Raw genomic sequence first — 13,706 nt, 5'->3', positions numbered from 1 at the left:
GGGACAAGTCCTGTGAGTGCAATCTAAATGCCAAGGTAAGTCCTGGGTGCTGGGACAAGTCCTGTGAGTGCAATCTAAATGCCAAGGTAAGTCCTGGGTGCTGGGACAAGTCCTGTGAGTGCAATCTAAATGCCAAGGTAAGTCCTGGGTGCTGGGACAAGTCCTGTGAGTGCAATCTAAATGCCAAGGTAAGTCCTGGGTGCTGGGACAAGTCCCGTGAGTGCAATCTAAATGCCAAGGTAAGTCGTGGGTGCTGGGACAAGTCCTGTGAGTGCAATCTAAATGCCAAGGTAAGTCCTGGGTGCTGGGACAAGTCCTGTGAGTGCAATCTAAATTCCAAGGTAAGTCCTGGGTGCTGGGACAAGTCCCGTGAGTGCAATCTAAATGCCAAGGTAAGTCCTGGGTGCTGGGACAAGTCCTGTGAGTGCAATCTAAATGCCAAGGTAAGTCCTGGGTGCTGGGACAAGTTCTGTGAGTGCAATCTAAATGCCAGGATAAGTCCTGTGAGTGCAATCTCAGTGATGGGGTAAGTGCTGGGGCAAGTCCTGTGAGTGCAATCTCAGTGATGGGGTAAGTGCTTTGGCAAGTCCTGTGAGTGCAATCTCTTTGCTGATGTAAGTCCTGGGGCAAGTCCTTTGAATTGGTATAAAACTTGAACCGGGGCTGGTTTTTATCCCCAGTCCAGCACTGGTATGGTGTGATGTACCAGTGTTATGCTTGTAAAAAGATATGATTTATCAATGTTGTGTTTGCAATAAGGTGTAATGGCCTGTGTTGTGCTTGTCATAAGGTGTGATGTGCCTCTACTATGCTTGCAATATGGTGACAACAAGCATTCCTCTGGCACATCACCATTATCACACAAGTCTAAATATGTGTGTGTAAATATATATTTATGATTTGAGGTTGATAACACAGATTATTATTGTCATTATTGGGAAAGCATTGTATATGGAGCTTTGCTATTTCATGTGTACGTGTTGCAGTGATTTCATATAGCGCGGAGGGCTTTGAGTGACTGCTGGAAACCTCAGAAATTCTAAATTCTCTTTTATACATTTTTTTTTATGGGACATTGAGGATTAGGAAACAAAATATAATGCTACATGTGTTTCTTTAGTTTCCCTTTACATGGGGAGAACTTATATAGGAACATCATCTTTAAAAATGTAGAAAATAATTGAAATGGATCTCAATAAGAAAAAAAAAAATTTTGTTGAAAATTGTTGTATTGCCTGCCTCACTGTTTTTTTATAATGTTTTTATTATTATGGCCGTTCAGCTGTATCAATTTCCTCATTACGGCTTTTATATTTTGCTCAAGTCTAATGCAAACTCAGCACAGCAGTTACCATTATATCAGTCCAGCAATCTTAGCATTATTTATCCTTCTATGATGGTTTCTTTGGTTACCGTCCAGCTACAAAACCCGAGACCGTCACCCACTTCCTTACCCTTGAGAAAGTCACGTGATTTAGTGACGCAACGCGCCGGGAAGAACCAGGTGACGTCACTTCCGGTTACGTCCGAAACCGGAAGTCTTCCATACACACCGCAATACTGTGGCTGCTCACTGCCCCTTGCTTTTATGTTAGTTTTTACTTGTTTTTATTACAATAAATTGTTACATACTTCACCATGGAAGTCCACCTTGTTTCTTTGAGCAATTGAGAGAGAGTACGGTGATACCCGCATAAGGAGTGGATATCGAGGGAGCCCCAAATTTGAAAAGGAGGAACCCAACACCCAAAAATTTTAAGCACCCCCATCCTTTCGTGCTCGCGCACAGAAGCAAACGCGTACGTAAGTCGCACACGCATAAGTAAACAGTGTTCGTACCTAACATGTGAGGTATCACCACGAACGTTAGAGCGAGAACAGTAATTCTAGCGCTAGATCTCCTCTGTAACTCCAAACAGGTAACCTGTAAAGGCGATTAAAATGTCACCTATGGGGAATTTTAAGTACCGTAGCTTGTCGCCATTCCACGAGTGCGTGCAATTTTAAAGCAACATGACATGTTTGGTATCTATTTACTTGACGTAACATCATCTTTCACATTTTACAAAAAAAAATGGGGCTATATATTGTTTTTTTTTTTTTTTTTTCTAATTTATTTAAGTGTATTCTTTTCCAAACAAAATTGCGTTTGCAAAACTGCTGCGCAAATACCGTGTGACATAAAAAATTGCATTAATCGCCATTTTATTCCCTAGGGTTTCTGCTTAAAAAAAAAAAATAAATAATATATATATATATATATATATATATATATATATATATATATATATATATGTATATATATAGTGTATGTATATATATATGTATATATATATATATTTATATATATAATGTTTGGGGGTTGAAAGCAATTTTCTACCAAAAAAATACTGATTTAAACTTGTAAACAAAAATTGCCGGAAAAAACCTGGTCTTGCGCGTCCCCTGCAGCGGTCGTGCGGCTTGATCACAGGAGGACGTCTATGGATGCCCTCTGGCATTGGAAGCTGTAGCTGTAGCTGTCTTTCGGCTATAGCGCAGGCAGAAAGTGGTTAAAGCACCTTTAGCAAGCTACTAGCAGGCATTCGACAATCTTCAAGAAGTGCTGAAGCCTGCTAGCAGCTTGTTTAAAGTGGCAATCATCAATCCTATTAAGATCTGTGTTCAGCCTTTTCAAACTGGAGCTGAATGGTATTTTTAAAGCTTCAACAAAGCTTCCTTAAAGCGGAGTTCCGGGCACAAAATCGATGGTTTTTTTTTTTTGTGCCCGTCCGCTAGTTCTGGATAACCTGAAAAGGAATTGGATAGTTAGGTTTTTTTTTTTTTAAAACTCACCTTGTAATTGTAGATCGTAAATACTCACCTCAGGGTACTTCCTCCCTCAGAGCCGCGGCTCACCCCGTCACTTCCTGCCTCGCGATGATTCCTGGGAGCTAAACGTCATAGCTCCCAGGAATCAATGCGACGGCACCGACCCCGCACGTCATTTCCGGGCGACGCCGCATTCCCCTGCTAAACAGCTTCTGGCCATGCCCAGAAGCTGTTTAGGAATGCGGCGCCGCACCGGAAGTGACGAGAGGGGCCGGTGCGACGCATTCTGGGAGAAGAAGACGCGGAAGAAGACGCAGAAGAGGACCGCGCCGGCTTCAGCTGCCCACAAGAGAGATGGAAACGCTGTGGAAGAAATTTTATAAGTAAGTATTTCTTCTAAAAGGTAAGTGCGAACCGGGACAGATCAGAGGCTAGCCATTGTGGAATGTGACTGTCCCGGGGGTATGCTTATTGAAAAATGACATCTGTGCCCGGAACTCCGCTTTAAAGATCTACAAATGCTTTGTCAAAAGCTTGATGCTCACACTACTCTTTTATGAGCTAAAGCCCATGTAAAACAGGTCTTCCAGCTGTGCAGGTGCATGGCCCAAAATGTATACAGTGTGCAGGGGGGGGGGGGATCATGCACCCGCACGGGTGTCAGTTTGGGACCAGCAGCTGTGTCCATGCAGCTGCCGCGTCCCTATTGGCATGAATAGGACTGATTGCACATGGAACACCTGCGTCCCCGTGCAGAGAAACATGGCCCTCCTTCTAAACTCTTCTAGATCTTCCCTACAGTATAAATCCTTATTAAATACGTATACTTATTTTATGTTTACCTTTGATAAAGATATGTATATTGCTATAAACTGTATATAGATGGGGAGCCAGCCAATTAAATGGCGGCATTGTACCCAGTGGTGTGAGCCAGTCTTGTTTGTAATCTCCCTGGGCACACAAGATGATATCTCTACCTTTTATTAATAGCCATAAAAATGATGAATAATGTTTCCAAGTTTTATGGACTCTTCCTCTGCCACACACCTGTGTTCATTACTTTGAAATATTATGGATATAAATGTATCACACTGCAGCTTCCAGGTGTCAAAGGTAAAGGAATCTACAGTATTCTCTACCATGTAAAAGAGATCAGATTGATATTAATTCCTTCATGCTGAGCGCACGCAAATATGCCGCCCTACTGGACTGGGCTTTTTTCCGTTGGGCCGCATATTTGTGTATCTACCTTTGTGCTGGGAGCGCGCCCCAAAAGTGTAAAAAATGTCAGTTAGGGGTCCTATCTGTCCGCCGCAATGTCGCAGTCCCGCGCAAAAAATCGCAGATCGCCGCCATTACTAGTTAAAAAAAAACAATAAAAATGACATACAGTGCATTGCGAAAGTATTCGGCCCCCTTGAACTTTGCGACCTTTTGCCACATTTCAGGCTTCAAACATAAAGATATAAAACTGTAATTTTTTTGAATAATCAACAACAAGTGGGACACAATCATGAAGTGGAATGAAATGTATTGGATATTTCAAACTTTGTTAACAAATAAAAAACTGAAGAATTGGGCGTGCAAAATTATTCAGCCCCTTTACTTTCAGTGCAGCAAACTCTCTGCAGAAGTTCAGTGAGGATCTCTGAGGCCCCGTTCACATTGCAGCGACGCTACTTCCCGGGGCGACCTCCGAGGTCGCGGCGCGCTGCTCACCCCGCGACCTCGGAGCGGCCGGCACGGACTTCATAACATTGAAGTCAATGCAGGTCGCTCCGGGTCGCCCCAAAGAAGCTCCGGACCCTTTTTCTAAGTCGGAGCAACTTGTGTCGCTCCTATTAGAACGGGTCCGCAGCTTCTCTATGGAAGGCGACCTACGGCGACCTGTCAGGCGACCAGGTCGCCTGACAGGTCGCCTCAGTGTGAACGGGGGCTTAATGATCCAATGTTGACCTAAATGACTAATGATGATAAATATAATCCACCTGTGTGTAATCAAGTCTCTGTGATAGTCTCAGAGGTCCGTTTAAAGACAGCGTCAGAGAGCATCATGAAGAACAAGGAACACACCAGGCAGGTCCGAGATACTGTTGTGGAGAAGTTTAAAGCCGGATTTGGATACAAAAAGATTTCCCAAGATTTAAACATCCCAAGGAGCACTGTGCAAGCGATAATATTGAAATGGAAGGAGTATCAGACCACTGCAAATCTACGAAGACCTGGCCGTCCCTCTAAACTTTCAGCTCATACAAGGAGAAGACTGATCAGAGATGCAGCCAAGAGGCCCATGATCACTCTGGATGAACTGCAGAGATCTACAGCTGAGGTGGGAGACTCTGTCCATAGGACAACAATCAGTCGTATCTTGCACAAATCTGGCCTTTATGGAAGAGTGGCAAGAAGAAAGCCATTTCTTAAAGATATCCATAAAAAGTGTCATTTAAAGTTTGCCACAAGCCACCTGGGAGACACCAAGCATGTGGAAGAAGGTGCTCTGGTCAGATGAAACCAAAATCAAACTTTTTGGCAACAATGCAAAACGTTATGTTTGGCGTAAAAGCAACACAGCTCATCACCCTATAATTCCATAATGATGTAAATTCATACACATACATAAATTATGAAAAAAAAAACGTGATTGAACCATTTTATTTATGCTTTTTTTAAAATTGGGCTAGAACACGCTATATTGTAACGCACATGGGAGGTTTTTACTTTTTATTGATCATTAAAAGATAAGTCCACCCTAAAACTAAAATCCCTGTATCTATAGATCTCCACAATCTAACACTAATCTATCTAGCCCTGTAAAGAAGAAATACTGATTTCTTATTTATAGGGCTAGATAGGTTAGTGTTAGATCGTGGGGGTCTATAGATGCAAAGATTTTAGTGTTAGGGTGGACTTATCCTTTAAATATTGTTGTTTTTTTTAGTTCTTCTATGAATATTTTTATTATTATCAATATTTTATGATTATTTTTATTGTTTATTTTTTAGATTTATAATTATTACTGTTATTATTATTATTTTTTTTTTTATTCTTTTATTTTGTGATTATGATTGTCTTAAATAGCACAGGAATCTTGTAAAATGATCCACTCCATTTCTTTTTACAATTTAGCAATCATGCTTATGTAACATGAGTTGTAAATATAATCATTTTTATCAGGTGTTCCCTGAGACCTAAAACACATTTTTAAGTATTTTCCCAGAAGAAAAAAAAAAGAATAGGGCTGCATTAAGTTTGCATATCTGTACGCAAAATTAGATACATACTTTTTATGCATTTTTTCTGCCCGGGTTTTTATCAGAATCAGTTTTGGGCTATATAAGTCTTATAAATACAAAATTTAGCAAAATAGAACAGGACGTGAGCTTAGGAAACTTGCTACTGCAATAACTTAATTGTTAATATATTTCACTCTAAGAAGTTTCTGAAACCTTCACAAATGTATTTAAAAAAAACTTTTTTTATTGGATAAACTTTTATTGGATAAACTGTATAGTACTTGTCCGATGGCCTTTTCATGTTGGTGGTGATATCTGCAGCAACTATTCCCTTCTCCTTCCATGCTGTTCCCTGCACTACCTCTCTCCTTCCTCACATGTTCCTCTGTGACTGTCATTTTGGCCATCTCACTGTTATTTAATATCTCAGGTTTTGCAACTGGTCATGTGACGCGCTATATATATCTATATATCTATATACCTGTGCTTGCACGGTAACCCAGCTCCCTCTCCACAAGCCCCTCCAAGAGACACAGACCTGACGTGTTGCACTGATCCCAGAGGCCATGAAAATGCAGTAAGATACAAGAAGAAATGAGGTGACACACTGAGAGGACACAGAGAGACGCTTGGAAGACGCTTGGAAGCAACTTGTGAAGGGCAAAAGACTTTAATGAAGGTCTCTGGACTGACAGAGGAAGGAAAGCTACAACCCATGAAAAGGAAGCAGCCACAAGCTTGTGGTGAGCCAACAGGACTGGTCGTAAGATAGCTTGGTGGGTCAACTGTGGGCATGGTAGACGGACAAAAGCGGGCAAGAGACATTCAATGAGAGACGGACGGTGGGAGACAGGCAAACTTGCTTTGAGTGAAAAACCAGGGGCTGAGGGATGATGCAGGCCATGGAGGCACCTAAGGAGTCCCAGAACAATGCCGCCAAGTCAGGCTGGTGGGGAGATGACGTTCAGTACCAATACATGCAACTGCGGGACTCTTCTACCTATGGGATACCAAGCCAGAATTCTCCTCCGGTACAGGAAACGGCTGTGGATCAGACATTAGCTCAAGCCAAGGTACAGGGATGGCAGTTCATGGGTTGGCCTGAGCAGGCAGTTCTGGCATTTGCTAACACCACAGGTATAGATGAGGGATTTTGGGGTCTGATGTGACCTCCTGGAGGCATATTGATTGGTATTACTTTGATAAAACCGCAAAGGTCCCTGCAGCCATAGTTGCTATGATGGCGGGGACTAGTTATGGGGCACCTAAAAATAAAATTTTTGCTTCAAAAATATAAGATAGGAGATTACAAAAAAATATTGCACAACAAAATGCCTCCTGCTTAATAAAGGAACCCTCAACTTGCACTTAATCCTTAAAGAGGAACTTCAGTCCCATTAATGCTGGCCCGACCCCCTATTGGCGCCACCATCTTTGAATTTCTGGCATGTGAAATTGTACTAGTCTGAGTTGTGGACAAAACAGAGCTTTTGGTTGACCTCATTAACTGTGCCATCTTCCCATGCTTGTGCAGATGTGCCAATATGACAAAGATCTCTGCTGGGCCCCGAAGGCCAAGAATATGTATATCCAATTGTGGGGGAGGAAGGCAGCTGGAACCAGGTGTTTTTTAAGGTGAAAGCCTGCTTTAACCTTTAAGACCTAACTTATACTCTGAAAGCAGCTCTTAAAGTGAACATCTACTCAAAACTTATTTTCATAGTTTTGGATAGAGTGAGAAATGGTTAGAAATCCAGTTAGGTCTTTACTGCTGTTGGGAGTTCTGTTTCCCCTTACTTCCTGTCCTGCTGACAACATTATACCTGACATGAAATGAGGGGAACTCTCCGGCAGCAGAGTTTTTCTGTATGGCTCCCTTTTGCAGATTTTCCATCACTTCCTGTCCGGTGAAACTGTTGTCAACAGGACAAGAAACAAAGGTAAATCTGTCTAGCGGAGCTCTTGAGTCCTAATCCTTCTCCAATCTATCCAAAAGTAGAATGTTATTGACTTGACATATGAATTTACCCTAACCCCAAGACTGTACTGAGAGTATATAGGGGCCACTATTGCTGAGATTTTCTTCTAAAAATGTCGGCTATCATGTGGATCCAATGGCTTCAATACTTTGAGTCAGTGACAGATCAGGAGCCTGAAATTCACTCTGACTTTCCTGGCTGCATACTTGTTTAGGTTAGTGACTTAAAACGTATTGAAGATGGAAAGAGCCTGGCAAATATCATTATCTGTCGGTGAGTGCAGCAATGTTCAGCCCGCGATAGAAGCTTCCTTAAACATATCCCTTAACCTACAGTAGATATTCTTAATAAGGGTTTAGTGGAAGGTTGCTAGGGGTTCCCTTAGCTGTGGCTAATTGACCTCCCATCTGATGGTACATGTGTAGTTTCAGGGCCAACGCCACTTGACAAAGAGGAGCTCCAGTCATTTTTGTGTTTATTAAAAGTCAGCAGCTACAAAAACTGTAGCTGCTGACTTTTAATAAACAGATACTGACCTGTCCCAGAATCCAGCATTGTGCTCACCTGAGCCAATCCTTCCCCCGGTCTTCTGTCCCTGCCCTGGCGTTAGCATCTCAACTTTGGGCAACAGCTTTACAGATTCACAGCTGGGTGCCCACTGCGCAGCACATTGTGAATGGTCCTGCAGTCTTCTGGGACCTGTGATGAGTCCCAGAAGACTGTCGGGAGGGAGAGAGAAAAAATTCCCCTCAGACCACCTGTCAAAACCTGGTACCTGCCCCCCCCCCCCCAAAAAAAAAAGAAATTGGTGAGGAGGAGGAGGGGGGGGGGGAAGAAGGCCTTTAAGTGGAACTTCCCCTTTTGGGTGGAGCTCTGCTTTAAGCTCTCCGTAAGGGTGGCATTCTGACCATGATTGTAAGAGATTTATTCTTCCTACTTACTACCAATTTACAAGGCATTTTCCCCTTTGTCTTCAGATGAGTTGATTTCAGTAGGAGTTCCCTGAGACCTGGAAGTTTTTTTAAGGGATTCCTCTGGGGTGGGAATGTTCCCACCATGAAAAGAATACTATCACATCAAGAATAAACCAATATTACTACCGATAGAAAATCAATATTTTGGTGCACCAAAATCAATTACATTCAAAAAGTTGTTCTAAAACTCTCCATGCCCAAAAATTGTAAACTTAAAACTATGCAACTGGTGTCCAAGAACTACAATCCTACCATGGTATGTCATGTATTGAACAACAAACAATGTTGTATGTTTTCCTTGGTGCTTATGATAGCCACAGTTCTGATTATTGTAGGATACTGTGAGAATGGGTTGATCCAGGGAAGGAATACAAGTATCATTTATGGAATTCTTGATCTCCATGTGAGTCAAAGATGGCAAAATATGTACATTTTGCCATCTATGTACAGTACATTCAATATGAGTTCAATGTACGTAAACTCATTAAACCACTAAATAAGTTCCAGAAGAGTGGACCACCAGTGGCCACAATAAACTGTATCAATTTTTCCTAAATGTGACTACAAGTATCTTTACCAGATAGATTCCACAAAACAATACATTGGCTTTTAGCCACTTTAGATTGGCTTTGGTAATTTGTGTGCTTCCAGCCTAAGGAGTGACGCCATTCCTGTCTGTAACCCTAATCTATTTGTATCCCTAACACCAGCCCTACCTGTAACCTAAAGCTTCATCCAACCTTAACACCAACCCTGCTTGTAACAAAAACCCACAATATAACCGTTAACACCAACCCTGCATCAAACACTAACCCATCATGTATCCCTAGAATCAACCCTTCCTGTAATTTTAACACAAACCCTACCTGTAACCCCAATACTAACCCTCCCTATAATCTTAACACCAAATCATCCTTTATCCCAACATGAACCCTAATTCTAACACTAAACTTCCCTATATCCCGAACACCAACCTTCCCTGTAACCCTAACATTACTTTCCCTGTAACCCTAAAACCAACTCATCCTGTATTCCTAATATGAACCCTGACACCAATTCTGCCTGTAACACTAATGCTACCTGTACCCTAACCCTAACACCAAACCATCCTGTATTCCAACATGAACCCTGCCTGTAATTCTAACACCAACCCTCCCTGTAACCCTAACAGTAACCTTCCCTTTAACCCTAACACTAAACCATCCTATATCCCGAACATCAAACTTCCCTATAACCCTGAAACCAACTCATCCTGTATTCCCAATATGAACCCTGCCACCAATTCTGCCTGTAACACTAACTAACCCATCCTATATTCCTAACACCAACCCTCCACATAATCTTAACACAAAGCCATCTCACAACCCTAATATGAACCATACCTGTAATTCTTACACCAACCCTGCCTGTAAACCTTAAACTAACGTTACCTGTAGCCCTAACACTAACCCTGCCTATAACTTGAACCCTAATCCTCCTTGCAGCACCAAACACTAACCCAATCTGTAACTCTAACACCACCCTCCCTGCAGCACTGACACTAATCTAACACCAACTATGCCCAAAACCCTAACATTAACCCTAACTGCCGATTTGTGTGATCCTCAGACAGATCCCCCCATCTCATATATTCAAATAAATAAAAATATTATCAAATTAGTGATCTCCTGATTTCATAAAGGGCAACTTGTGACACCTGTCTATGACTGCTGTTTATGTGCCATCAACTTCACTGTGAAGTTGCGATCACTCCAGTACGTGAATACTGTATTGTAGGGTAATGGGGTATAGAAGAATGTTCTTCCATACATAGCTGTAGTGCATGCGTTATATACCGTCCCATGTCTTTGGTTCCATTCTAGCACCACTTATGGGGGTCAGGGAAAACAAACAGAGTAGCACGATGTCTAGAAATCCTAAAGTGAGCACGAAATATCTATTTATAGCCCCGTGTGGGTTTATGAGATGTTTCCAGGAGGGCAACCAGGGTTCATGGGTAAGAGTGGAAGAGGAGTCAGGACATTTTATTGGGTGTCTGAAAAGGAGTAGCCAAAGTCGTTACAGAAGAATGATGATCGTAGCACGTTTCACTCAAAATTTTATATTAACCTATGGTCACTTCTATTATTTAATCCCAACTTGTATGTAGTACAGTCAAGCCTTCTTAGAACAGAAGGTATTCACATATTTTATTCCATCACATATCCCAAAAATGAGAAGATTATTCCTCATTTCAGAACAGTGGGCAGAGCCATTAAAATAATGCCTCAATGCCCCATGGCAAGATCCAGGTTATGAACTGCTGGTGTATAGAGCAAATATAGAGCCATATATTCCAAACTGCCTACAGCTGTTTCAGTCTTTTTGATCATCACTAATACAGTGTAGGGAAACCATGGTATCTATGTAGCATAGACCCCAGATTGGGCTGGCTATACTTATTACAGGTTCTATTCCTTATTGGATGCACGGCAGCCAGGAACACAGAAGCTTCTCAATATCTTCATCAAATAATTAGGCAGATAGGGGGTTATTTATTAAAGCTGGAGAGTGCAAAATCTGGTGCAGCTCTGCATAGAAACCAATCAGCTTCCAGGTTTTATTGCCAAAACCTAATTGAACAAGCTGAATTTAGAAGCTGATTGGCTACCATTCACATCTGCACCAGATTCCGAGGGCTTCAGTTTTAGTAAATCTCCCCTATAGTGTCTGAGATTTATTGTTTAGAAAACTAGGAGAGGGTATTGGGTAGGCCTTGGGATACTTCAGAACTAGTGCAACCTTAGCAGAGAACTTTTGGTGGTAGCAGTTAATCTTTTTCAGGTAAGCCTCTGGGCAGAAGATGTGAATGTACAGCTTCAGGGGAATCCTACACTGGAAACAGCCCTGAGTGAGCAATCTGGAACAGTCTCTCAAAGAAGAGGCAAAGCAGCGTCAGGCTCTCTAGGACCTCTCACTCTCAGGCCTCCACTTACTGTATCCATGTATACATGGATGCCTACTTACAGCATCAGCTGGACCCTGATCCATAACGCTTCAGGCCAGATCCTCGAAATACTTTCTCTTGACTGTTCTCCACATTTTAGTATTAGCAGTAGGCCTCCAACTCCCTGAGCTGGGACCTCGAATAAGCTCCTTCAGGTCTCAGCAGCTAGTGCAGCAGGGCAGACAGCCCCTAAAGCTGGGTCTCTCTCCACCAGGGCAAAGGACCCTTGTGCTTCAGGCACCAGCCTATTTGTGCACACCCCAGCCACCAGCTGGTCATTCTCTCAACCAGGTATTGGCTAAAGCTGCAAGAATATTCAGCCCAGGGTGTGTCTCACTCTCTCCCAACCCATTATATTCCAGAACTTACTGTAATGCTGGGGGAAGTGAGTGAATCTGCAGCCAGCAGAGCCCAGAACATCCAGTAACAATCAAATCCTACTCCACTGGCCATAAAAACTACATTTACTGAATCCTATTAGCAGCCTATCTAAGAAGATGTTCTGTCTATGGCAGCCTTTCTCAACCTTTTTAACATGAAGGAATCATTGAAATAACTTTTAGGTTTCAGGGAACCCTGATAATATTTACTGTATTTATAGCTTATGGTACCATGAGGAATGCCTCCTACATTGGTGAACAGTGGGAAGAATGCCTTTTTCATTGATGGTCAGTGGGAAGAATGCCCGTTACATTGGTGATCATGGGAAGAATGGCCTTTTATTGGGGTTCAGTGGCAAGAATGTTTCTTACATTGGTGGTCATAGGAAGATTGCTCCTTTAATTGGTGATCAGTGGGAAGAATGCTCCTTACATTGGTGGTCAGTGGGAAGAATGTTCCTTACATTGGTGGTCAGTGGGAAGAATGCTCCTTATATTGGTGGTCATGTGAAGAATGTTCCTTACATTGGTGGTCATAGGAAGATTGCTCCTTTAATTGGTGGTCAGTGGGAAGAATGCTCCTTATATTGGTGGTCAGTGGGAAGAATGTTCCTTACATTGGTGGTCAGTGGGAAGAATGCCAACATTACAGATATGTAAAAACATCAATGTTGTCAGTGATTACCTATATGAGAAGCAGAATTTGCAAGAAACGCCTAGCAACATCTGGAGGAACCTTGGTTGAGAAAGGCCAATCAATAGGCTAGGAACTGGGACTCAATGAGACGGTATACATAACTTGTATGGGTATACTATCCTCACTTGTGTGTAAAAGGTCCTAAAAAAAAAAGGTGTATGTGAATGAGCTTCCCTCAAATCCAAACCTCACTCACTAAATGTAAAATGCATATTACATCAAGCCGAAATAGGTTGATAAAACATGCGTAACGACTTTTTGATAACAAACATAAGAAACAAAGAAAGGTTTAGATGATGGAATGGTGGGACACTTTTGTTGTTTAAAAATAAGAAATAATAATTCTTGTGCACAAAAAGAGATAAATGCATTCACTGCACTTTTTGTTTAATTTAATTTAAATTTGGAAATGTACATTTTTTTTAAAGAGGTTACTATATATTTCCAACATCATTGCCTAGCCTTCGTTTACTAAATTATTCTTAAAAAGCTGTGCCTGCGTGGGTTTCCTCCAGGTACTCCTGATTCCCCCCACACTCCAAAGACAATGCTGGTAGGTTAATTGGCTCCTGTCTAAATTTGGCCCTGGTATGTATGAATGGGAGTTCAGGACCTTAGATTGTAAGCTTCTTGAGGGCAGGGACTA

At 42.0% G+C, this 13,706-nt stretch overlaps 1 protein-coding gene across 2 annotated transcripts in view; it reads left to right on the top strand.

The window, feature by feature from the left end:
• The window catches only part of CLCN1 (chloride voltage-gated channel 1), a 302,592-nt gene that overhangs the window by 87,970 nt on the left and 200,916 nt on the right, over nucleotides 1-13,706 (top strand). The window contains exon 1 of one of the 2 annotated variants that reach the window (XM_082267330.1): nucleotides 6,538-7,117. The exons of the other annotated variant lie outside the window; for it this stretch is intronic. Within the exon in view, the coding sequence (XP_082123456.1) occupies nucleotides 6,935-7,117 (183 nt within the window). The 5' untranslated portion in view covers nucleotides 6,538-6,934. Of the gene's footprint in view, nucleotides 1-6,537; nucleotides 7,118-13,706 lie in introns of those variants that run through there. 2 annotated transcript variants of the gene reach the window in all.

This window comes from Pelophylax lessonae (genome assembly GCF_965119305.1).
Source record: "Pelophylax lessonae genome assembly, chromosome: 9".
NCBI lineage: Eukaryota > Metazoa > Chordata > Amphibia > Anura > Ranidae > Pelophylax > Pelophylax lessonae.
This window is presented reverse-complemented; position numbering and strand designations above follow the sequence as displayed.